Genomic DNA, 25791 nt, shown 5'->3' with positions numbered 1-25791 from the left:
GTTTGCTATGGGAATTTGCTCCTGCTCTGAACAGTTCCTGACACGGACAGAGGTGTCAGCAGAGAGCACTGGGGTCAGACTGGAAAGAAATTTAAAAAGAAAAGAACTTCCTCTATAGAATACAGCAGCTGATAAGTACTGGAAGGATTAAGATTTTTAAATGACAGTAATTAATAAATCTGTATAACTTTCTGACACCAGTGTGTTAAAAAAATTAAAAAAAATTAAACATTGTTTTCCACCAGAGTACCCCTTTAAAGTGTCCCATCGAGAGGTCTGAAAAGTTAATGGCTTCCTGAGACACAATGAAATAAACACTGTTTTACTGGATTGCAGAATGATGCAAAAAAACTAAACAAAACTAATTATACATATATAGGTCAGATTTTTATCGCTTAAGCCTTATTTGTGTCATAACTAATAAACCAGGCAATCTGTCAGCAGACACAGGCTGCAGAGGTGTGAAGAGCGGATGTATTCTGATCATTCAAAGGGCAAATCTGACAATCCGGACACCACAATGGATATTCATCATCTCTCTGACTGGACACTCACCTGGAGCTTTACATTCATCATCTACTGGAATGGTTATAATCACCGATTTCCCTCCTTTTATCTTCGACTCAATGTCAGATTCTGTAAAAGAGATTATTTTTATTATTTAAATAAATTGCAATCACTGAAATAAAATTGTGATGAAAACGGTTCAGAGACCAGACAAATATATCTTACAGATGTAATGATGCAACTGACCAGCACCACAATGACCACAATCAGGGATTACTTTTTCTTCTAATGTATACAGGGGCCTTAAAGGGGTTCTCCGGTGATTACACATCTTATCCCCTATCCAAAGGATATGGGATAAGATGCCTGATCGCTGGAGTCCCGCAGCTGGGGACCCCCGGGATCATGCACGCGGCACCCCATTTGTAATCAGTCCCCGGAGCGCGTTCGCTCCGGGTCTAATTACCGACAACCACAAGGCCTCCGTCCCCCGTGTGATGTCACGCTCCGCCCCTCAATGCAAGCCTATGGGAGGGGGCGTGATTGCTGTCACGCCCCCTCCCGTAGGCTTGCATTGAAGGGCAGAGCGTGACGTCACACGGGGGGCGGAGGCGTGATGTCACATGCCGCCGGCCTTGTGGTCGTCGGTAATCAGACACGGAGCTCCAGGGACTGATTACAAACGGGGTGCCGAGTGCATGATCCCGGGGGTCCCCAGCGGCAGGACTCCCGCGATCAGGCATCTTATCCCCTATCCTTTGGATAGGGAATAAGATGTGTAAGCACCGGAATACCCCTTTAAAGGAGTTCTCCGGTGCGGTATTTTTATATTTTTTTTAAACCCTATGTGCTCGGGCTGCCAAGCGAACCAAAACAAACTTTAACTCACCATCCTACGTTCCCCCGTTGCGCTGATATCGATTTTCCTGTTCCCAGGTCCCCGACTTCTTCTGCTTCCTGTAAGTCGAAGAGTCACGTGACGCTGAGCGTCACGTGACTCTTCGACTTACAGGAAGCGGAAGAAGTCGGGGGACGGGGAACAGGAAAATCGATATCAGCGCAACGGGGGGGAACGTAGGAAGGGGAGTTAAAGTTTGTTATGTTTTGCTTGGCAGCCCGGAGTACTCCTTTAAGAGTCATGGAAATGGCCACATTACATCTCCATTGTGTACAGATGGCTGCCGTACAATTACATTCAGCCTCAGCCTTTATTCCTCTGATTTCATACAGAGATCTTTTCTGTGGGATTCCGTTCAGTTTTGCTGGTAACATTTTACTAATATACAGAAGCACTCCTGGACAAAGCCCTCTAAACGCGTCGGAGGTGTGGTGGGTAACTTGTTATGGGGTCTGTATTTCACAGTACTCTCTTTTTAGCTTGGCTTTACTTTTCTTGTTACTATTGATACACAGGCCACTTGATGCACAAATTTTTGTGCCTTCGTGTAATTCCCCCTTTCGCAGTACTTTTTTTCTAAACTTCTATATCCCTTGTGATTTTGACATAAATTCCTGGAATTGGGTTTATGAAATGAAGATTATATACACTGCTCAAAAAAATAAAGGAAACACTAAGATAACACATCCTAGATCTGAATGAATGAACTAATCGTATGAAATACTTTCGTCTTTACATAGTTGAATGCGCTGACAACAAAATCCCACAAAAATTATCAATGGAAATCAAATGTATCAACCCATGGAGGTCTGGATATGGAGTCACACTCAAAATCAAAGTGGAAAACCCCACTACAGGCTGATCCAACTTTATGTAATGTCCTTAAAACAAGTCACAATGAGGCTCAGTAGTGTGTGTGGCCTCCACGTGCCCGTATTACCTCCCTACAACGCCTGGGCATGGTCCTGATGAGGTGGAGGATGGTCTCCTGAGGGATGTCCTTCCAGACCTGGACTAAAGCATCCGCCAACTCCTGGACAGTCTGTGATGGATGTAGCGAGACGTCCCAGATGTGCTCAATCCGATTCAGGGGAACGGGCGGGCCGGTCCATAGCATCAATGCCTTCCTCTTGTAGGAACTGCTGACACACTCCAGCCACATGAGGTTTAACATGGTCTTGTATTAGGAGGAACCCAGGGCCAACCGCACCAACATATGGTCTCACAAGGGGTCTGAGGGTCTCATCTCAGTACCTAATGGCAGTCAGGGTACCTCTGGCAAGCACATAGAGAGCTGTGTGGCCCCCCCAAAGAAATGCCACCCCACACCATTACTGACCCACCGCCAAACAGGTCATGTGGGAGGATGTTGCCGGCAGCAGAACGTTCTCCACGGCGTCTCCAGACTCTGTCACGTCTGTCACGTGCTCAGTGTGAACCTGCTTTCATCTATGAAGATCACAGGGCGCCAGTGGCGAATTTGCCAAACTTGGTGTTCTCATCAAACGCCTAGCCTCCTGCACGGTGTTGGGCTGTAAGCACAACCCCCTCCTGTGGACGTCGGGCCCTCATACCGCCCTCATGGAGTCTGTTTCTGACTGTTTCAGTGGACACATGCACATTTGTCGCCTGCTAGAGGTCATTTTGCAGGGCTCTGGCAGTGCTCATCCTTGCACAAAGGTGGAGATAGCGGTCCTGCTGCTCGGTTGTTGTCCTCCTACAACCTCCTCCACGTCTCCTGATGTACTGGCCTGTCTCCTGGCAGCGCCTCCATACTCTGGACACTACGCTGACAGACACAGCAAACCTTCTTGTCACAGCTCGCATTGATGTGCCATCCTGGATGAGCTGCACTATCTGAGCCACTTGTGTGGGTTGCAGAACCACTCCTTTATTGGGGGTGTCTTGCTAATTGCCTATAATTTCCACCTGTTGTCTGTTCCATGTGAAATTGATTGTCAATCAGTGTTCTTCCTGAGTGGACAGTGGGATTTCACAGAAGTGTCATTGACTTGGAGTTACATTGTGTTGTTTAAGTGTTCGCTTTATTTTTTTGAGCAGTATATATATATATATATATATATATATATATATATATATATATATATACACACACACACACACACACACACACACACATACAGACAAAAGTAAAAGTCAGCCAGCACTATCGATTCCAAACTATTGTACGGACCTGGCTTACAGGTGCAGGCTGCTGGGCTAAATATACAGCAACAGAAGAATACAGCAGCACACTGCTAGCACAAAGATATAGATAAAACATGAGTATATAGATACAACATGAAAAGCTATACAGCTGTGGTGTAATAAATGGAAATATAAAATTATGAAGTTATGAAATAGTGAGGTACTTAGCATGCAATTTGGCCGCCAAATAGCTTGGACCATCCCACCGTGGTAAGGTGACCTCATGTTTTATCTATATCTTTGTGCTAGCAGTGTGCTTCTGTATTCTCCTGTTGCTGTATATTTAGCCCAGCAGCTTGCACCTGTAAGCCAGGTCCATACAATAGTTTGGAATCGATAGCGCTGCCTGACTTATCCTTTTGTCTGTATTGTACATACGGGTGAGTGGCTACCTCCATGTTGGCTCTTGCACCCCACCCACCTCTATCAGGTGTATATAAGGTGTCTGGGAGGTTTCAGATCCTGCAATGCCTGCTGATATATTCACACAGAGGCATATTCATAGTGTAGGGTCCGTCCCAAATGAGATCACCTTACCGCGGTGGGATGGTCCAAGCTATTTGGCCACCAAATTGCAAGCTAAGTGCATCACTATTTCATAACTTCATAATTTTATATTTCCATTTATTACACCATAGCTGAATAGCTTTTCATGTTGTATCTATATACTCATGTTTTATCTATATCTTTGTGCTAGCAGTGTGCTGCTGTATATATATATATATATATATATATATATATATATATATATATTTTTTTTTTTTTTTTTTTTTTTTTTTTATTCTATGGTCCATTTTGGTGTTTTTTTTTTTTTTTGTATAGGTTAGTATTAAACTGAAGCATTAAACATTATGAAATGTTTTGGACCCAGTTGGTTCTGAATTGCTTAATTCCACTGTTCCTGGGAGAGGCAGTCAGAAGTGGTCTAAACACCAGGACACCCACCAATTAAAGCACCTACCATATGTTTTTAATGACATTTATCTGTTATGTTGTTCCCTTATGTTGCCTACTTAAAAAACAAATAATTTTAAAAAGTTCACTAGAGGTTTTCTTTCTACTGACCTACAGTCGGCGTCTCTTCCGCATGTTCCATTCTCTGTTCCATGTACAAGTCTTTATCTTGTTTAATCTTTGCAATGATTTTCTATAAGAACGCAATCTATTAATAGCAAGAGAAACAAAATCAAACGTTAGGTGACATCATAAACCGCTTACAAGTGATGTCACTAAGGGGGGGGATTTATCAAAACCCGTCCAGAGGAAAAGTTGACCATTTGCCCATAGCAACCAATAAGATTGCTTCTTTCATTTTTTTTTTTTTAAAAGGCCTTTGAAAAATGAAAGAAGAAATCTGATTGGTTGCTATGGGCAACTTTTTCTCTAGACAGGTTTTCAGAAATCTTAATGAAATAAAGAAGAAAATCTTCAGCTCACCTCCCAATGGTCTTGCACGGATCCTCAGCCTGGCCCAGTGTATGAAAGAATTGGAAGTGGATCCAGCGATTCCAAAAAAAACATCCATTTTATTCGTAGTTAAACAGCATAAAAATCTTTTGCAGATAGCACTCACAGCACACCACCTAACCAGTGATACACAGCAACATGGACGCGTTTCGAGCGCATGCGCTCGAAACGCGCCCATGTTGATGTGTATCACTGGTTAGGTGGTGTGCTGTGAGTGCTATCTGCAAAAGATTTTTAGGGTATGTTCACACTACGGAATTCCCGCAGAATTAGAATTAGTGTGAATGGGTCTCCGCGAGACCCCTTCACACTGCGGAATTTCAACGGCGGACAATTCCGCCGCTGAAATTGTTCTGCGCAAAGAAAGAACATGTTCATTTTTGAGCGGAAGACCGCGAGTACTGCATAGCCGTCAATGGTGATGGCGCAGTGCCGCGCGGTCCTTCCGCCGCCGCCGGCTGCCAGGCTGAATCTCCGCTCGCGGAATTCTGCGAGCGGAGATTCTGTTCCCACACCGTAGTGTGAACATTCACTTATGCTGTTTAACTACGAATAAAATCGATGTTTTATTGGAATCGCTGGATCCACTTCGAATTCTTTCATACATTTCATAAATCTCCCCCATTGAAAGCAAAACTGCAGTTCCTTAGTTAACCCAACACCGCCTCAAGCCCTCCTTTATGGCAGTAGCTCTCCAGCATGCACACCGTCCATACCGCCATCATGGTTTTCATTATAATGGCAGTGCCAGACCTGTCAGACAACGGACACTGACTTACCATAGGGTCTGTTCGTTATCGTGCAGTAACGGTTCCGGCATGGCGGCACTGGATTATTACGGCACCTATATTTACTTTTTATAGCTGCAGGGTCACCTTTCTTAGTGTTCATATGTGTATATATACCAGGTCTTACCCAGGAAGTGCAGGGTCCGGTAGCTCTTAAATGTCCCCTCTCTATAAGGTTTCTTCTGTTCCTCTTTTAAAAGGCTCCATTTCGCTTAATAGAAATAATCTGTAAAACCATTAAAATCCCACTGATCCTAAAACACAAAGAGAAAGCAAAACCATTATTATTACTTACAAATTTGAGAAGAAAAAAAAAGCCCCAAAAACTCTGTACAATATCAGACTCTGCTTCTCTAAGCTATAGGTTGTTACGATAAGAGTAACACAGCCGAGGTAAATACTGCACCATCTCTGGGTCGTCACCACCGACACCCCATTAAAGGGGTACTCCGGTGGAAAACGTATTTATTTTTATTTTTTTTAAATCAACTGGTGCCAGAAAGTTAAACAGATTTGTAAATTACTTCTATAAAAAAAATCTTTACCCTTCCAGTACTTTTTAGCAGCTGTATGCTACAGAGGAAATTCTTTTCTTTTTTAATTTCTTTTTTTGTCTTGTCCACAGTGCACAGGGTCTCGGAGTACAGTAATATGTTACATCATTGTAATAAGAATTTGTCCCCGTTTCATGCTGCCTGTGGTTCAGGCAGCATGAAACGGATGAATGAGATGATCTGAGGCTTCAGTGATATCACGTTTGTCTTAAGTGTTTGTATGTAGAGATCAAGTGTAAGTTGTGGCCTTGTAGTTAACCCTTGTGTACAGGACAGTGTTTTCCAAACAAGTGTGTCTCCAGCTGTTGAAAAACTACAACTCTCAGCATGCCCAGACTGTCTTCGGCTGTGAGGGCATGCTGGGAGTTGTAGTTTTGCAACAGCTGGAGACACAATGGTATAGGATGAAGACCTTAAAGGGTTACTCCGGTGGAAAACATTTTTATTTATTTATTTATTTTTTAAATTAACTGATACCAGTAAGTTAAACTGATTTGTAAATTACTTCTATTAAAAAATCTTTACCCTTCCAGTACTTATTAGCAGCTGTATGCTACAGAGGAAATTCTTTTCTTTTTTGCTATGGACAGTTCCTGACACGGACAGAGGTGTCAGCAGAGAGCATTGTGGACAAGACAAAAAAGAAATTCAAAAAGAAAAGAATTTCCTCTTTAGCATACAGCTGCTAATAAGTAATGAAGGGTAAAGATTTTTTTAATAGAAGTCATTTTCTGGCATCAGTTGATTTAAAAAAAATAAAAAAAAAATAAAATAAAGGTTTTTCACTGGAGTATCCTTTTAGGTCTTCATCCTATACCAGTGTGTCTCCAGCTGTTGCAAAACTACAACTCCCAGCATGCCCAGACAGCCTTCGGCTGTCTGGGCATGCTGGGAGTTGTAGTTTTGCAACAGCTGGAGACACACTGTTTGGAAAACACTGTCCTATACACAAGGGTTAACTACAAGGTCACAACTTACACTAGATCTCTACATACAAACACTGACCTATATCATGTTTAAGACAAACGTGTCCGTTTCATGCTGCCTGAACCACAGGCAGCATGAAACGGGCGCAAACTCTTATTACAATGATGTAAGATATTACTGTACTCCGAGAACCTGCAGAATATTGGTAGATTCATAGTCAGGATCATCGGCGCGGAACGGGGCTCCGAATCATCAGGACCGACCCCGGTGGCTTTTCCCTGCCAGGCCTGGTTGAGAGACCTCTCCCAATTTTCATATATGATTTTGTGTCGCCTTTATGAACGGTGACTGACGAGCGCTATCAGTGACCAAAGAGAAAGGATAAAGGGATTTTGCAATACGGTTCCCGTATACATTTTCAATTTGAAAAACATATAGAGCCGTATTGAAAACCGTATGTATTGACTCGCCATTGAAAACCGTACGCCAAACGATGCATCCGGTTGCATCCGTTTTGCGTCTTTAACATGGGAGTCAATGGGAACCGTACAGAACCGTATGTGCGTACGGTTCCATCCGGTTTACACCATACGGTTTTTGACTTTGCCCTGTTTTTTTACTCTTGGAATTTCAATCGAACAAGTGAAACTTTATTCGTAATGGAGTGAAAAGTTAAAAACTTATAATTTTTCTTAAAAAACAGATGCAACCGGACATAATTTTTCAAATCTTATACGGGTTAAAATGTGTACACAAGTTTTGATACAGTTTAGTCAGGTTTTGAGGAATCCGTTTATACGGGAAGTGTATTGCAAAAACGTGGTGTGAATGCACCCTTAGAGTGCGTTCACACGCGCGGATTTTATAGCGGGTTTTCCGCTGCGGATTTGAAAGTGGGCGGGCTCTCCTCGGCTGTCTGCAGCAGATTTTCCGCGGCAGAATCTACACTGTGGAAAATCCGCCGCAAGCCCCATTGAAGTCAGTAGGGACCCCGCTAAAAAATCTGCGCGTGTGAACGTACCCTTAGGGTCCGTTCACACGAGCGGATTTTCACAGCGGATTTTGCTGCGGATCCGCTGGTGAAGGCCCCCTCTATGCTGGCTTTACATGTGCCTGCTCGTAGCGGCAATACGCCACTACCAGCAGGCACACTGCGATGTGCGAGTCGCAGTATACAGGCACATCGCGGGATCTCTCTGTTTAGTTCAGAGCAGGGAGAGCGGCCGCGATGTGCGAGTACGCCGCGCACATCGCTGCACTGTATTGCCGCTACGAGCAGGCACATGTAAAGCCAGCATAGAGGGGGCCTTCACCCGTGGATCCGCAGCGTAAAATACGCTGAAAATCCGCCCGTGTGAACGTACTCTTACACGTGCATATTTTCTGCTGCAGATTTGCGCAGATTTATCTACCCATTAAAATCAATGGGCAGCAAATCTGCAGCAAAAATCCGCCCGTGTGAACACACCCTTAGCCATCAAGTCCCAAGGTCTAGTGTGGCTGTGGCTGCTGTTGCGTCCGGCGCACAAATATACCATCCATGGAGCTCATGTATATTTCTGTGACTTTAGGGGTTACAAGTTGACCCTAAAGTAACGTGTGAGGAGACTGAGCCCCATTCCGGTCTGGTTAATGTCTCATCTACGTCCCGTCGGTGCGAGCGCCGTTAAATACTCTTTTCATTTTTGCGACTTTAGAGGTAAATATCCCCCATTTTTGTAGGATCTCCCCTCTTTTAAGACGCCCTGATCATCAATTCATTACAAGCCGTTCATCTCACACATTCTACTCCTTGGTCAGACAGACAGGTCCCGCCATGGATCTCTGTTGCGCCTTTTCCATCTTTTTCTCAGTCAATACCCACACCAGACTCATCACTGTAAGGGGGCAGATTATCGGATATACTTTAAAGGGTTACTCCGCTCCCCAGCGTCCGGAACATTGAGTTCCGATCGATGTGCCGGCTTCCGTGTTCACGCCAGCCCCCTCGTGACGTCACGGCCTGCCCCCTCAATGAAAGTCTATGGGAAGGGGGCGCGACAGCCATCAAGCCCCCTCCCATAGACTTTCATTGAGGGGGCAGGCTGTGACATCACAGGATGGTGCGTGACCTCACGGGGGGGGCGGGCGGTGAACATGGAAGCCCGCACACAGCGATCGGAACTCAATGTTCCGGATGCTGGGTAGCGGATTAACCCTTTAAACTCCTTTAAAGTGTAACTTTGTGAGGGCCTGAGACCCCCATCGATCAGGAGAACAAGAGGGGAGAAGTGCACAGCACAGTGCTTTACCAACCAGGGTGCCTTCAGCTGTTGCAAAACTACAACTCCTAGCATGCCCGGACAGCCGAAGGCTGTCCGGGCATGCTGGGAGTTGTAGTTTTTCAACAGCTGGAGGCACCCTGGTTGGGAAGCACGGGTACAGGAGAAGGCTTTAGGTCCGGTTCACACCACAGAATTTCTGCCAGAGATCCCTAGGACAGCAGAATTTTCATGGAGACAAATTCTTTTGTAGGATCCGCTCAGAAATACATTGGCGTCTATGGCGGTTCGGGCTCTTAGCGATATTTGTCTCGCTGCTCTATTTGTCTATGGGGCAGCCAGAAAAAGATCGCTACCATGCACTTCTATTTATAAAATGATAGCTGGAGGACACTATCCTGATGGATGGAGTCCTTATTATGGTTGATCTATATCAGTGGTTCTCAACCTTTTTCGCCACTGTACCGCCAAAGGGTGAAAGTATGTCCACGGGTACCGCTTGCGCAGAACTTACACGCAAGGGGTACCCACGGACAAAATAAGTCATAAAAGTACTTCAAGCGCAACTGTCATCATATTTTGATCCCCCCAGACCACTATAATGGTGTCCGGATGATTATAAGACCACTATAATGGTGTCTGGATGATTATAAGACCACTATAATGGTGTCCGGATGATTATAAGACCACTATAATGGTGTCCAGATGATTATAAGACCACTATAATGGTGTCCGGATGATTATAAGACCACTATAATGGTGTCCGGATGATTATAAGACCACTATAATGGTGTTCCAGATGATTATAAGACCACTATAATGGTGTCCGGATGATTATAAGACCACTATAATGGTGTCCAGATGATTATAAGACCACTATAATGGTGTCCGGATGATTATAAGACCACTATAATGGTGTTCCAGATGATTATAAGACCACTATAATGGTGTTCCAGATGATTATAAGGTGACTGCAGCCAATTTACCTTTATTGCTGTTTGTTCTTCTTTTCTTACTAATAAAAATCTTTTATCCAAAAGTCAGGCACAGTCGGATAGGCGTTGCTTGGGGTTCGTCAAGCCCTGCCGCCGCCACGCCTATCCTGCCTTCCAGCGCTGGGACCACTGTGTCTTACTACACAATGCATCCACAGCGCATGCGCCTGTCCCGTTGGCTCTAACGTGCGCGCGCCCCCCGTGTCCTAAGTTGACAGAGCGAACGCTCGCTCCCGATGTCTGTGCGCTCAGTGCTGTACTAGAGGCGTGGCGCGCGCTCGGAGGGGCTTGGCGAACACCAAGCCACGCCTATCCAACTGTGCCAGACTTTTGGATAAAAGGTTTTTATTAGTAAGAAAAGAAGAACAAACAGCAATAAAGGTAAATGGCTGCAGTCACCTTATAATCATCTGGACACCATTATAGTGGTCTGGGGGGGGGGGGGGGGGGGTCAAAATATGATGACAGTTGCGCTTTAATTTTATAATGGCGTGTGCTTATCTTTCTAATGTGATACTAAATCCCCTTGTGCCATTATCCCCCCCCACATCTTAATCCCCTTGTGCCATTATCCCCCCCCCCCATCTTAATCCCCTTGTGCCATTATCCCCCCCCCATCTTAATCCCCTTGTGCCATTACCCCCCCCCCCCCCCTCCATCTTAATCCCCTTGTGCCATTATTCTCCCCCTCCAATCCCTCTGGGCCAATATATGAGATACATACAATAACGCCCTCCCATACTGCAGTGTTACTCTTAGTTTACCATGCTTACCAGGCCTGTGTCTATCCCGTTCGGCGGGAGTCCGCGGGCCGCACTGACGGGTGACGTCTTTCTGCACTGTGCCAGCACCTCCGCCAGGGACGTCACACGTCAGGCCCGGCAGCCACTGCAGCTCACGTAAAGTGGCCGCGGCCAAACAATATAGTGAGCTGCCTCGGCGACCATTCCCCGCTGTGCACTGACAAATACTGGCCAATGCATGGCTGGTATGTCAGCGTATTGCCGTACTCCCGCATAACCCTAGGGGTACACGTACCCCTGGTTGAGAACCCTTGCTCTATATAATGCTCTCTTATAATACAGCACCGTGGCCTGGAGAGCTCATCCTGATACTGCAACATCCACTCCAATGTTATCCTATGGGGGAATCACACTCCTATGTTATCCTATGGGGGAATCACACTCCTATGTTATCCTATGGGGGAATCACACTCCTATGTTATCCTATGGGGGAATCACACTCCTATGTTATCCTATGGGGGAATCACACTCCTATGCTATCCTATGGGGAAATCACACTCCTATGTTATCCTATGGGGGAATCACACTCCTGTGCTATCCTATGGGGGAATCACACTCCTATGTTATCCTATGGGGGAATCACACTCCTGTGTTATCCTATGGGGGAATCACACGCCTATGTTATCCTATGGGGGAATCACACTCCTATGTTATCCTATGGGGGAATCACACTCCTATGTTATCCTATGGGGGAATCACACTCCTATGTTATCCTATGGGGGAATCACACTCCTATCATATCCTATGGGGGAATCACACTTCTATGTTATCCTATGGGGGAATCACACTCCTATGTTATCCTATGGGGGAATCACACTCCTATGTTATCCTATGGGGGAATCACACTCCTATGTTATTCTATGGGGGAATCACACTCCTATGTTATTCTATGGGGGAATCACACTCCTATGTTATCCTATGGGGGAATCACACTCCTATGTTATCCTATGGGGGAATCACACTCCTATGTTATCCTATGGGGGAATCACACTCCTATGTTATCCTATGGGGGAATCACACTCCTATGTTATCCTATGGGGGAATCACACTCCTATGTTATCCTATGGGGGAATCACACTCCTATGTTATCCTATGGGGGAATCACACTCCTATGTTATCCTATAGTGGATATCTCCCCTCTTTGTTTTTCTATGGAGAGATCGACCCCCCCACCCCCTCCCCAATGTTATCCTTTGAGGGACTCACCCCTCCTAGGTTTTCCTACGGGGAATTTACTCCTCCAATGTCACCCAAAGCATAATCCACCCCTCCAATCTATAGCGATATTTTGCGTTCCATATTCTCTATATATTATTAGGTCTTCCAGGAGGAAACATGGCGGCCCATACAATAGACACATACCACCATAACGTGCACTATTTCGTTCCATTGCACCAAATCTGGCTGTGGTCTCTAACCTACAATCCTCCAGATGTTGCAAAACTAAAACTCTCATCAGCTTTGGCAGCCAAGGGCTGTCTGGGCATGCTGAGAGTTGTAGTTCTGCCACACGTAGCCTGAGCGTCCATAATGTTATATCTCCACTGGCGAATATTACACGAATATAAGATAACGCACCCAATTAGAGTCATCTCCAACCATGATACTAGATAAGGCATCAGATGATAGAATATGTTGCAAAACTACAACTCCCAGCATGCCCGGACAGCCTTTGGCTGTCCGGGCACGCTGGGAGTTGCAGTTTTGCAACAGCTGGAGGTCCACAGTTTGCAGACCACTGCTGTAGAGGATAAACAACAGAGCATGCAGCCTACAATACACAGCCCCTTTAAATGTTATCCACATGACCACCCACCAGGACGCACAGGTGACGCACTGCACCCCGTTCACACGCCGCGTCCGCGCACAACACGGAGCACATGAGCACCAAACCACAATACCACAAGGCGCTGCCATACCTGCCGCTGCCACAGATAAAGACGACGTGCAGGAAGAGCGCCCTCATTGGTCCTCGGCGGCAGCGACTTCCGGGGGTTGTAGTTCAGCCAGGGCGAACAATGAGTGAGGCGAACGGGCTTCGAGACTACAATTCCCGGAAGGCCGTGCGGCGGCCCAGCGTCATGTGATCGTTAAGGACCAATGGGCGAAGGGAATGCGGCGTCCTCCGCTCCCTGCTGTGCGCCGGAGAGTTCAGTGAGGTGGAAAGTTGGGAGCCGAGCGTTATTATGTGAATCAGAGAACACAGAGCATTGAATAAAACCGTATAAACTATAGAGGACACACAGAGCATTGAATAAAACTGTATAAACGATAGAGGACACACAGAGCATTGAATAAAACTGTATAAACTATAGAGGACACACAGAGCATTGAAGAAAACTGTATAAACTATAGAGGACCCACAGAGCACTGAATAAAACTGTATAAACTATAGAGGACACACAGAGCATTGAATAAAACTGTATAAACTATAGAGGACACACAGAGCATTGAATAAAACTATAAACTATAGAGGACACACAGAGCATTGAAGAAAACTGTATAAACTATAGAGGACACACAGAGCATTGAATAAAACTGTATAAACTATAGAGGACACACAGAGCACTGAATAAAACTATAAACTATAGAGGACACACAGAGCACTGAATAAAACTATAAACTATAGAGGACACACAGAGCACTGAATAAAACTATAAACTATAGAGGACACACAGCACTGAATAAAACTATAAACTATAGAGGACACACAGAGCACTGAATAAAACTGTATAAACTATAGAGGACACACAGAGCACTGAATAAAACTGTATAAACTATAGAGGACCCACAGAGCACTGAATAAAACTGTATAAACTATAGAGGACACACAGAGCACTGAATAAAACTGTATAAACTATAGAGGACACACAGAGCACTGAATAAAACTGTATAAACTATTGAGGACACACAGAGCATTGAATAAAACTGTATAAACTATAGAGGACACACAGAGCACTGAATAAAACTGCATAAACTATAGAGGACACACAGAGCACTGAATAAAACTGTATAAACTATAGAGGACACACAGAGCATTGAATAAAACTGTATAAACTATAGAGGACACACAGAGCACTGAATAACCTATAGAAGAACATAGAGGACACATAGAGCACTGAATAAAACTAAACTATAGAGGACACACAGAGCACTGAATAATATATAGTAGAACATAAAGGACACACAGAGCACTGAATATAACTATAAACTATAGAGGACACACAGAGCACTGAATTTAACTATAAACTATAGAGGACACATAGAGCACTGAATATAACTGTAAACTATAGAGGACACACAGAGCACTGAATAATATATAGTAGAACATAAAGGACACACAGAGCACTGAATATAACTATAAACTATAGAGGACACACAGAGCATTGAATAAAACTATAAACTATAGAGGACGCACAGAGCACTGAATAACCTATAGAAGAACATAAAGGACACACAGAGCACTGAATATAACTATAAACTATAGAGGACACACAGAGCACTGAATATAACTGTATAAATTATAGAGGACACACAGAGCATTGAATAAAACTATAAACTATAGAGGACACACAGAGCACTGAATAACCTATAGAAGAACATAGAGGACACACAGAGCACTGAATATAACTATAAACTATAGAAGAACATAGAGGACACACAGAGCACTGAGAATACTGTATATACTCATACTGTCCCCTATAGATGGACACAGAGGACACACAGTGCACTGAATAAACTATAAACTCATACTGTCCTCTATAGATGGAAACAGAAGACACACAGAGCACTGAATATAACTATAGACTCATACTGTCCTCTATAGATGGACACAGAGCACTGAATAAACTATAGAAGGACATAGAGGACACACAGAGCACTGAATAAACTATAGAAGGACATAGAGGACACACAGAGCACTGAATAAACTATATAAGAACAGAGGACACACAGAGCACTGAATAAACTATATAAACTCATACTGTCCTCTATAGATGGACACAGAGGACACACAGAGCACTGAATAAACTATATAAACTCATACTGTCCTCTATAGATGGACACAGAGGACACACAGAGCACTGAATAAACTATATAAGAACAGAGGACACACAGAGCACTGAATAAACTATATAAACTCACACTGTCCTCTATAGATGGACACAGAGCACTGAGAATACGGTATTTACTCATTCTGTCCTCTATAGTAGAACATTGGACACACAGTGCACTGAATAAACTATATAAACTCATACTGTCCTCTATATATAGTTTTGATAAAACTCCCCCACAGGTTGGGAAGGTTCTGACCATCAATTTCTTGGTGAGAATTTCCAGCCATTTTTTTCACAGGATTTGAATAAATTCCATAGTAAATAGGTCGGATTGTGAGAACACGCCCTTTTTCTGGGTGACCGAGAGCCTTTTTGGAGTTTATTTGGTGCAAATCCCTACAAAAGCAGGGCGGGTTCACAATAGAATAACAGGGCCAATGGGGGAGATTTATAAAAATCTGTGTAGAGAAAGAGTGAAGCAGTTGCCCATAGCAACCAGATTGATTCTTTTATTTACAAAAAGGCCTCTGAAAAATTAAAGAAGCGATCTGATTGGTTGCTATGGTCAACTTTCTCACTGCACAGGTTTTGATCAAACTCCCATAATGGCCCTCATTTACTTAGAAAATCGGGTTGTAAGTCTATCTTGCTTTCTTACCCGACTGCTTTTTTCCCCTGGTATTTATTATTACTTGTTTGTCGCACTGGGTTTTGTAGGTTTTGGTTTCCAACTCCTCTGAGTTGTCGGGAAAAAATCCACAACAATTCAACAAATTCGGGTTGGAAACCTTTATAAATACGTGGGAAAGCTCAGAAATGTCGGGTTACGCCCCTTTTTCGGGTTTGGGAGAATCCACATCGGGTCCGTCGGGAAAACATTTTGCATCGTGTCGCAGACTGGCGCACGATGTCTGCGGCATGTCGCAGACAAAGATGCGCCAAAAAAACACGACAAAACAAGTCGGGTTTAGAATATTAAATGAGGGCCAGTGTGTTTCGGCTCCAAGTGCTGCGCACATTCCTCACTCATTCCGATTCAACTCCAATTTGGGAAAATGGCAGATTTTCCTGACTGAAATTATTCTTCATTGTCTCCTCAGTGTGAACATATCCGTAGGCTAAGAGGCAGTTTTTTCTTTTTTCAAGAAAAGTTGGCATTTTTCATCCAATAGACTTCTAACCGATGTGGACAGGGCTGTGGAGTCGGAGTCGAGAAATCGGACTAAATTTTGGGTACCTGGAGTCGGAGTCAGCAAACAATGCACCAACTCCGACTCCTACTAAATTTAGATTGGAATAAAAAAATAAAAAAAAGCAAGTTTAAATGTCCCAATTCACAAAAAGTTATAATTAATGACTTCTCTACTGTAAGAATAAAGACCAATGCATGCAGTGCCTCACGTAACCGCAAAACAAAAATGTTAAGTGACAGTGAAGAGGCTTTTCATGTGCTCTACTATATGGCACGCAACGCACAATTAGGAGCAGCAATACTTATACTTTCCATAGTGATGTGTTCTGCTGTTACAGGGAAGGGGGCGTGGCCATAGACTTGCATTAAGGGGGCGGGCCATGATGTCACGAGGGGTGGAGCCATGAAGTCACGCTGCTCCGTCCCCTGTATCGCCCGTCATTACGCACAGAGTGAACTCGCATTGTGCAGTAATGATAGCGAGGTGCCACAGCGGCAATCCCGGGGGTCCCCAGCAGCGGGACCCCGGCGATCTGACATCTTATCCCCTATCCTTTGGATCGGGGATAAGATGTCTAGGGGCAGAGTACCCCTTTAAACATGACTATGGGATTCTAATAGGGAAGTCATGTTTTATAATAAATGCCCCTTCCTGGATCCTCCCACTGCCCTATCTTCAGCAGCAGATCAGCACACAAAAAGGAGAAGGCAGCAGCTTCTGCCCAACTACCTCTCTCTGCTAGAAGAGCTTAGAAGAACTTGGTGGAACAGCTTCTTGTATTCAACTGTAAGTGTTTATAAATATATTCGCATATTACAGAGGAGTCGGAAGTACAAAAAACTGTGGAGTCGGAACATTTATCTACCGACTCCACAGCCCTGGATGTGGAGGAGAGCCAGTACTCCGTACACGAGATCGCAGGGGGCCCCAGCGGTCGGACCCACCATGATCTAAAACTTATCCCTCATCCTGCATATAGGGGAATTTTTTTCCCCCCATGAGACTTCTCCTTTAATATTATTCCCCCCCTCCCCCCAATTCTTACATAGAAATCTTGGAGTGACACGATAAAAGAATAACATGACTTGTAATGAGAAAAACGCAAGTGATAAAACACCATATAAAAAACGCTATACTAATACACATGGCCAAACAGGGACCACAGCCCCAAATCGGAATCTGGGGCAGATTCACACGTAGGGCTTATTGTATTTTCCAGCAAAATGTTTAGCGCCAGCGAATTTGCTGTCTACACGTTGTAATACACAGTGTAAGGTCATTGACAAATCCAAGCAAACTGAGCCTCAAACTTTCAACCTTGTTTTGTTTTTTTTCCACATGCAAATGAGGTCTTTGGTTCACATTTTTTTTATGTCAGTACGTCACTTATTTATATATAAAAAAAAAAAATAATAATAAAAAAAAAAGGGGTGATGGGCAGCATTAAACCATTAAATGTGAGCATATAAATACATTTTTGTATATAACGTGTGTGAACATAGCTGTAATGTAGATTTGGTGACCACGTGTTAATATCCCTTCCCTGCCGCCCTGTTGTGCAGGAAGCTGAAGCTCAGTCACTTGAATGGCGCAGCACTGCAGTTCTCTATACAAAGGGGGCCGCTCTGCGGGGGAAACTGAAAGGCTATGATCACGCTGTTTACTAGGACTCATTTTTAGATGTAAAATGTTTTAGGAATCAAAAGATGTCCAAAATACAGTGACCCCTCGACCTACGATGGCCCCGACATACGATCATTTCAGCATACGATCACTCTCAGAGTCCATCGCATGTTGAAGGCAGCATCAACATACGATGCTTTTATATGTCGGGGCCATCGCATAAACGGCTATCCGGCAGCGCAGACTGCTTCAGCTGCCACCGGATAGCCGTTTACGGTGCTCCTTGTGGTCCACTGACGATCACTTACCTGTCCTAGGGGCTCCGGCGCGTCCTTCTTCGGGATCCCCTGCATCGTCGGCGCTCTCCATCATCATCATCATGTCACTGCGCACGCCGTCCCGTCATCCAATAGGAGCGGCGTGCGTAGCGACGTGATTGGCGGTGACGGAGAGCGCGGATGCCGGGGAAGCAGAGGCCTTAACGGAGCGTCGGGGACACGGCGACAGCGATGGAAGGCGACATCCCGGGCAGCGGTAACGAGCGGTGACGGTCCAGAGCGGCGGGGACAGGTGAGTACAACTTTCTATACCAGTGGTCTTCAACCTGCAGACCTCCAGATGTTGCAAAACGACAACACCCAGCATGCCCGGACAGCCAACGGCTGTCCGGGCATGCTGGGTGTTGTCGTTTTGCAACATCTGGAGGTCCGCAGGTTGTAGACCACTATCCTATACTTTACATTGCACGGATCCCTCAACATGCGATTGTTTCAACAAACGATGGTCCATTTGGAACGGATTACCATCGTATGTCGAGGGACCACTGTACTGCAGATTTTTCCTGATGAATTGCATTGAATTCAGTGGGAAAAAAAACTTTAAAAAAAAATTTGAGGATTATTTTCTTAAAATCCAAGCATATTTCTGAGCCCCAAAATACAGCAGTGGAGGTGCAGTTAAAACCAATTTATTTTGAAAAAGCTTTATACTACAGTTTTGTGATTGTTTATTTAGCCGCAATGTTCACAGATTAAATATTTATGTTCCCTGTTTTATGTGTAAAAACCCAGTCGCAAATAATCACATCACTAAAATTCATGCTAGGTGGGGGAGATTTATCAAAACCTGCCCAAGAGGAAAAGTGGCCCATAGCAACCAATCAGAGCGCTTCTTTTACTTCGCAGACGTCTTGTTAAAAATGAAAGAAGTGAGCTAATAGGTTGCTGTGGGTAGCTTTTCCTTTGGACAGGTTTTGATAAATCTCCCCCGGTGTGAATTTAGGGTGCTACCAGAGCCGAAGCAGTGGGTGCAAGGACCTCATAGACATTGCCATCCCATAGACGGCAATGTCTGCAGTGCGGATTCTGCCTAAAGAACGGACGAGACCCTTCAGAACACACACCACTAAAATCCCATACTGTGAACTGTTCATCGAAATCCCTTTGCCAACAATGGTATTCTGCTGCACAGGAATTTCCAACCAAAATTCCTAAGCTGTTTTCCGGTCGGAAATTCCATGGGGTGAACCTGGCTTAAAGAGGATACAGGGCTGCATAAGCTCCGCATCCTTATCATTCTCAGGATCAGGGGTGTCCCCACTGATTATGTCATATTCCAGCAATCCCATATGATCACTGTATGAGATGGGAATAACAATCCATCTGGCGAAGATTCCACACATAGCCTAATAGGAAGGGGAATGACCCATGACAGGAGAGAGAAACTATAGAAAGAAAAGGGAACAGAAAAAAAGCGCAGCAATGTGCCGTTACTCCTAATAACTGAGGGTAAATGAGAAGAGAAGCAGTTCTGCTCACCTTTGGGTGTTGCACTACGGGTACAACACCATATAGCGTAGTGAATAGAAAGTCCGGGAGTGCTGCCACGTCACCTTCTCCGTCTTAGGATGATCCTAGGCGGTCTTGGAAATAGAGGGAACTGTGGTCTGCATTGCAGCAGAAAATGCCGATGCGTTCAGGCGCTCTCCTAGCAAGTGTAGATGAATCCAAGGTTGGATACAAATCAAATCCAAAATGGGAAATGATATATAGGAAAAAGGATTTTATTTAACATAAAAGAATAAAATGGGGATAGTGAAAAAAGGCCGTAACATGGGGGGTGGGACAACGCGTTTCGAAGGGCGTGATCCCTTCTTCGTCAGGTCCAATGGTTATGCAGATGGAGATGTCGTCATTTATACTGGTGAGTAAAAGACCGCGACACCTGTGTATGATTTTCGCGGTCTTTTACTCACCAGTATAAATGACGACATCTCCATCTGCATAACCATTGGACCTGACGAAGAAGGGATCACGCCCTTCGAAACGCGTTGTCCCACCCCCCATGTTACGGCCTTTTTTCACTATCCCCATTTTATTCTTTTATGTTAAATAAAATCATTTTGCCTATATATCATTTCCCATTTTGGATTTGATTTGTATCCAACCTTGGATTGATCTACACTTGCGAGGAGAGCGCCTGAACGCACCGGCATTTTCTGCTGCAATGCAGACCACAGTTCCCTCCATGACAGACAGCAGAGAGCACAGACGAGTGCTATCAGGCAGGAGAGCACAGACGAGTGCTATCAGACGAGAGCCCAGAGGAGTGCCATCAGGCAGGAGAGAGCCCAGAGGAGTGCCATCAGGCAGGAGAGAGCCCAGAGGAGTGCCATCAGGCAGGAGAGAGCCCAGAGGAGTGCCATCAGGCAGGAGAGAGCCCAGAGGAGTGCCATCAGGCAGGAGAGAGCCCAGAGGAGTCCTATCAGACAGAAGAGATCACAGAGGAGTGCTATCAGACAGGAGAGAGCACAGAGAAGTGCTATCAGACAGGAGAGAGCAGATGAGTGCTATCAAACAGGAGAGAGCACAGAGGAGTGCTATCAAACAGGAGAGAGCACAGAGGAGTGCTATCAGACAGGAGAGAGCACAGAGGAGTGCTATCAGACAGGAGAGAGCACAGAGGAGTGCTATCAGACAGGAGAGAGCACAGAGGAGTGCTATCAGACAGGAGAGAGCACAGAGGAGCCCTATCAGACAGAAGAGAGCACAGATGAGTGCTATCAGACAGGAGAGAGTACAGAGGAGTACTATCAGACAGGAGAGAGCACAGAGGAGTACTATCAGTCAGGAGAGAGCACAGAGGAGTACTAGCCCATCCTCACTTACTGGACATTGTTCATGCCTGTGCTTCAGCTTGGACAAGGCCATAATTTTATAAGGCTGGGTTCACAGCACGTTTTTCCCCATACGGGAGCGCATACGGCAGGGGGAGCTAAAAACTTGCGCTCTCGTATGTAATTCGCTTCAATGAGCTGACCGGAGTGAAACGTTCAGTCCGGTCGGCAAATTTTTGCCCCGTATGAGCTTTTTCCCCGGACCTAAAACCGGGTTTTAGGTCCGGTTGTAAAAGCACATACAAGGCAAAAATACAGGAGCGCATACGCAGGGATACGGGAGCGCAAGTTTTTAGCTCCCCCTGCCGTATGCGCTCCCGTATGGGGAAAAAAACATGATGTGAACCCAGCCTAAGCCATGATTTCTATAAAAAAGAAAAAGTTTTCTTATGAAGTATATTAAAAACGTTAATGTTTTTGCTAAGATGTACAACATATTAAAAGTTTTTGGATCTGACAGCGCCCATTTAAAGGGGTATTCCAGAAGACAATAAAAAGAACACAAAAAGCAGCCACATGGTCATTACACACAAAACAGCAGTATAATGCTAATCCTAAACATGTACAATTACCTTTTTTGTGGCACTGTGGCTCCGTAGTACATGCTCCTTCTCAGCACAGCAAGAGTAGGCGGGGCATTAGCAGAATGTCATGTAGGAAGCAGACTACAATTCCCATCATGCAGTTCTGACATCAGGCTGTTCTCCTTCCTCTGTATTCCCCTTTCTCCAGCCTCTCGTGTGCTTCATATAGTGCTCCTTCCCTGCTGTGCCTCACATTAGTTCCCATTCTCTGCTGTTTCATAAACACCCTCCTATAACAGCAACTGAGCATGTGCGACCAGAAAGCTGAACTCTACAGGTCAGATCCCGGTGCAACCAGCTATACAAACATCACAATATGGGCTAGTAAGTGGTCAGGGATTATGTGAGAAACTACGTAAAAAATATAAGGATATTTACTATGTAACGTTTATATTTTCAAATACAGTTCTGGTATACAAATTACATTTTTGTATACCAAAGTACTTCTCAGGTGGCAGATGTTGGGAGAGAGAAACTGGGATTACATGACATTTATTTTTCTTCTTTATAGGTAAATGGGGTGACTTATGAAGGCTCTAATGGTAGGTTCACACTATTTTACAGTTCCCGTTAGTCGTAACTGTTGTTATCCTTCCGATGTACACTGTTATCGGGCGCATCGGACCCCACTAATTTCTATGGGCAAACTGAGTCACCAAATGACTCTGTTTAAGACACACAAGCTATTTCAAAAGTGCAGAGGCCTGTGTTTTTGAGTCCATGGAAAATAGCACATATGTCCTTATTGGAGTCACTAGGTTTGGTCATAGAAATCAAAGGGTTCTGCTGCTCCTGTTACCAGTATACGTTGACATCACATTTTTGGTGGGGTGCCGATGGATCGACTAAGCCTGCTTTTTGCTCCTTTAGACCAGCCACACCTGTTTTCAAAAGGGGGCATGGTATATTGTAAAGGGGGCATAGCCTAACCCCACAACTACTTTATTACAATATTTCAAAGTCTGCTGAGCAGGACGTGTGCAGCAACTCCCGATTCCTCACACGGTATATTGTTTTATGTTCAAACAAATAAAACAAAAATAGCATTTCCTGGATGTTTTTGTACCTTTTACAGTTGTGTTCTTTTATGAAAACTGCTCTGTGCTTGTAAAAATGTGCCCAAAATATTTATTAAAATGTACATAATACTGTATTATCGCCAAAAGAAGTTCATGTTATGTTTAACGGCCATATTAATAAAAAAATAAAACAAGTGTCAATTGTCCTTTTGGGTCAATTTAGGCCAGGACTTTCAGCCATTATATAGAAGCAGAAAAAGAAATATATTACTGTAATTTAAAACAATCTGATTCCTTAAGACTGAAAATATGGCAAAAAAAATTTACATGTGACACGTATATGTAATAAAGACAGATATGTTCTTTAAAGGGGTTATCCAGCATTTAAAAAAATAAAATAAAAGATATGGTACTGGGGGTAGGAATTGAAAAAAAAAGTGCGGGCAGCACTGACTGAATCAGTCTGCGCTAGGACCGCGCAGATATTGCTGTCCTTATAGACAGCAATGTCTGTGGAGCAGAGATCTAGCGGAATCTTTCGAGGGAATTTTCGGGGCGGAAAGTCTGCCTCGCAAATTTCCAAGCAGAATTTCAAAACGGAATTTAGACTGTGTAAATTCAGAAGTGTGAAGCCAGCCTTAAAGGGGTACTCCGGTGGAAATTATCTTTTTTTTTAAATCAACTGGTGCCAGAAAGTTAAAGAGATTTGTAAGCTACTTCTATTAAAAAAATCTTAATCCTTCCAATACTTATTGGGTGCTGAATACTACAAAGGAAATTCTTTTCTTTTTGGAACACAGAGCTCTCTGCTGTCATCTCTGTCCATTTTAGGAACTGACCAGAGCAGCATATGTTTGCTATGGGGATTTTCTCCTACTCTGGACAGTTTTTAACTACGCATACGTCATGAGCCCGCTCCCGATCTATAACGCGGGGCCTCGCTGTCCGATCGCCGAATGACTGCTCAGTGCCTGAGATCCAGGCATGAGCAGTCAAGCGGCAGAATCATCGATCAGTGGTTTCTTATGAGAAACCAGTGATCAATGTAAAAGATCAGTGTGTGCAGTGTTATAGCCCTCTATGGGAGCTATAACACTGCAAAAAAAAAAAAAAAAGTGGAAAAAAAAAAAGGGAATAAAGGTTTAACCCCTTCCCTAATAAAAGTCTGAATCACCCCTTTTCCCATTAAAAAAAAAAAAAAACAGTGTAAATAAAAATAAACATATGTGGTATCGCATTTTTTTTCAATTTTGTCTCACAATTAATTTTTTTTCCGTTTCGCCGTAGATTTTTGGGTAAAATGACTGATGTCATTACAAAGTAGAATTGGTGGCGCAAAAAATAAGCCATCATATGGATTTTTAGGTGCGAAATTGAAAGAGTTATGATTTTTTAAAGGTAACGAGGAGACCCCCCTCCCCCCCCCGGGTCCTTAAGGGGTTAAAATGGACAGAGATGTCAGCAGAGAGCACTGTGGTCATGATGTCAGCAGAGAGCTCTGTGTTCCAAAAAGAAAATAATTTCCTCTGTAGTATTCAGCATCTGATAAGTACTGGAAGGATTAAGATTTTTTAATAGAAGTAATTTACAAATATGTTTAACTTTCTGGTACCAGTTGATTAAAAAAAAAAAAAAAAAAAAAAAAAGGTTTTCCACCGGAGTACCCCTTTAAACAGGTTTGTAAATTACTTCTATTAAAAAAATCTTAATCCTTCCAGTACTTATTAACTGCTGAATACTACAGAGGAAATTATTTTCTTTTTGGAACACAGAGCTCTCTGCTGATATCATGACCACAGTGCTCTCTGCTGACATCTCTGTCCATTTTAACCCCTTAAGGACCCAGGGGGGGGGGGTTTCCTCGTTACCTTTAAAAAATCATAACCCTTTCAATTTTGCTGAAGAAATTCTTTTCTTTTTGAATTTCTTTTCTGTCTGACCACAGTGCTCCCTGCTGACACCTCTGTCCATGTCAGGAACTGTCCAGAGCAGGAGAAAATCCCCATAGCAAAGCAAACATATGCTGCTCTGGACAGTTCCTGACATGGACAGAAGTGTCAGCAGAGAGCACTGTGGTCAGATAGAAAAGAAATCCAAAAAAGAAAAGAATTTCCTCTGGAGTATACAGCATCTGATAAGTACTGGAAGGATTAAGATTTTTTTTAATAGAAGTCATTTACAAATCTGTTTAACTTTTTGGCACCAGTTGATTTAAAACATTTTCCACCGGAGTACCTCTTTAACTCTAAGTTTCCAGAGAGGTTTTTTCTGGCGTATTTTGAGCCAAAGTCAGAAGTGGATCCAGTAGGAAGGAGTATAAAACCTTTCTTTATATTTTTGATTCCTTTTTAATATATTTTTAACTTTAGCTCAAAAACTGAAAAAAACGTGTGTGGACACCTAGACTAATGCTAGTCAATGGGATTTCACAAAGCCCCATTATTCGCGTGACAAAAAAAAAAAAAAAAAAATTGCAGAGGAAGAGTGGTGCAGTTGCCCATAGCAACCAATTACTTCTTAAATTATTCACAGGTCTCTCTAAAAATATAAGAAACAATCTGATTGGTGGTCATGGGCAACTGTGCCACTCTTCCTTTACACAGGTTTTGTTAAATCTACCCCAGCTTAACCCTATATGTCTCAGAATTTTGCAGCAGATTTCGATTATTTCAATATACAGGGTAAATTCACCTGCAAATCCACATTTAACAAATGTTGATTTTGTAAAAATAAA

At 43.8% G+C, this 25791-nt stretch overlaps 1 protein-coding gene across 3 annotated transcripts in view; it reads right to left on the bottom strand.

Annotated features, from left to right (window-relative positions):
• Nucleotides 1–13451, bottom strand: part of LOC130290493 (zinc finger protein 358-like) — a 30442-nt gene extending 16991 nt beyond the window's left edge. The window contains exons 1-4 of one of the 3 annotated variants that reach the window (XM_056538200.1): nucleotides 13328–13451; nucleotides 5996–6122; nucleotides 4679–4775; nucleotides 556–636 (exon numbers count right to left, since the gene is read on the bottom strand). In XM_056538200.1, coding sequence (XP_056394175.1) covers nucleotides 556–636; nucleotides 4679–4721 — 124 coding nt within the window. In that variant the 5' untranslated portion in view covers nucleotides 4722–4775; nucleotides 5996–6122; nucleotides 13328–13451. The other 2 variants (XM_056538201.1, XM_056538202.1) reach the window with 2 other exon arrangements.
• Between the last annotated feature and the right edge of the window lie 12340 nt (nucleotides 13452–25791).

This window comes from Hyla sarda, chromosome 9 (assembly GCF_029499605.1).
Source record: "Hyla sarda isolate aHylSar1 chromosome 9, aHylSar1.hap1, whole genome shotgun sequence".
NCBI classification, from domain to species: domain Eukaryota; kingdom Metazoa; phylum Chordata; class Amphibia; order Anura; family Hylidae; genus Hyla; species Hyla sarda.
This window is presented reverse-complemented; position numbering and strand designations above follow the sequence as displayed.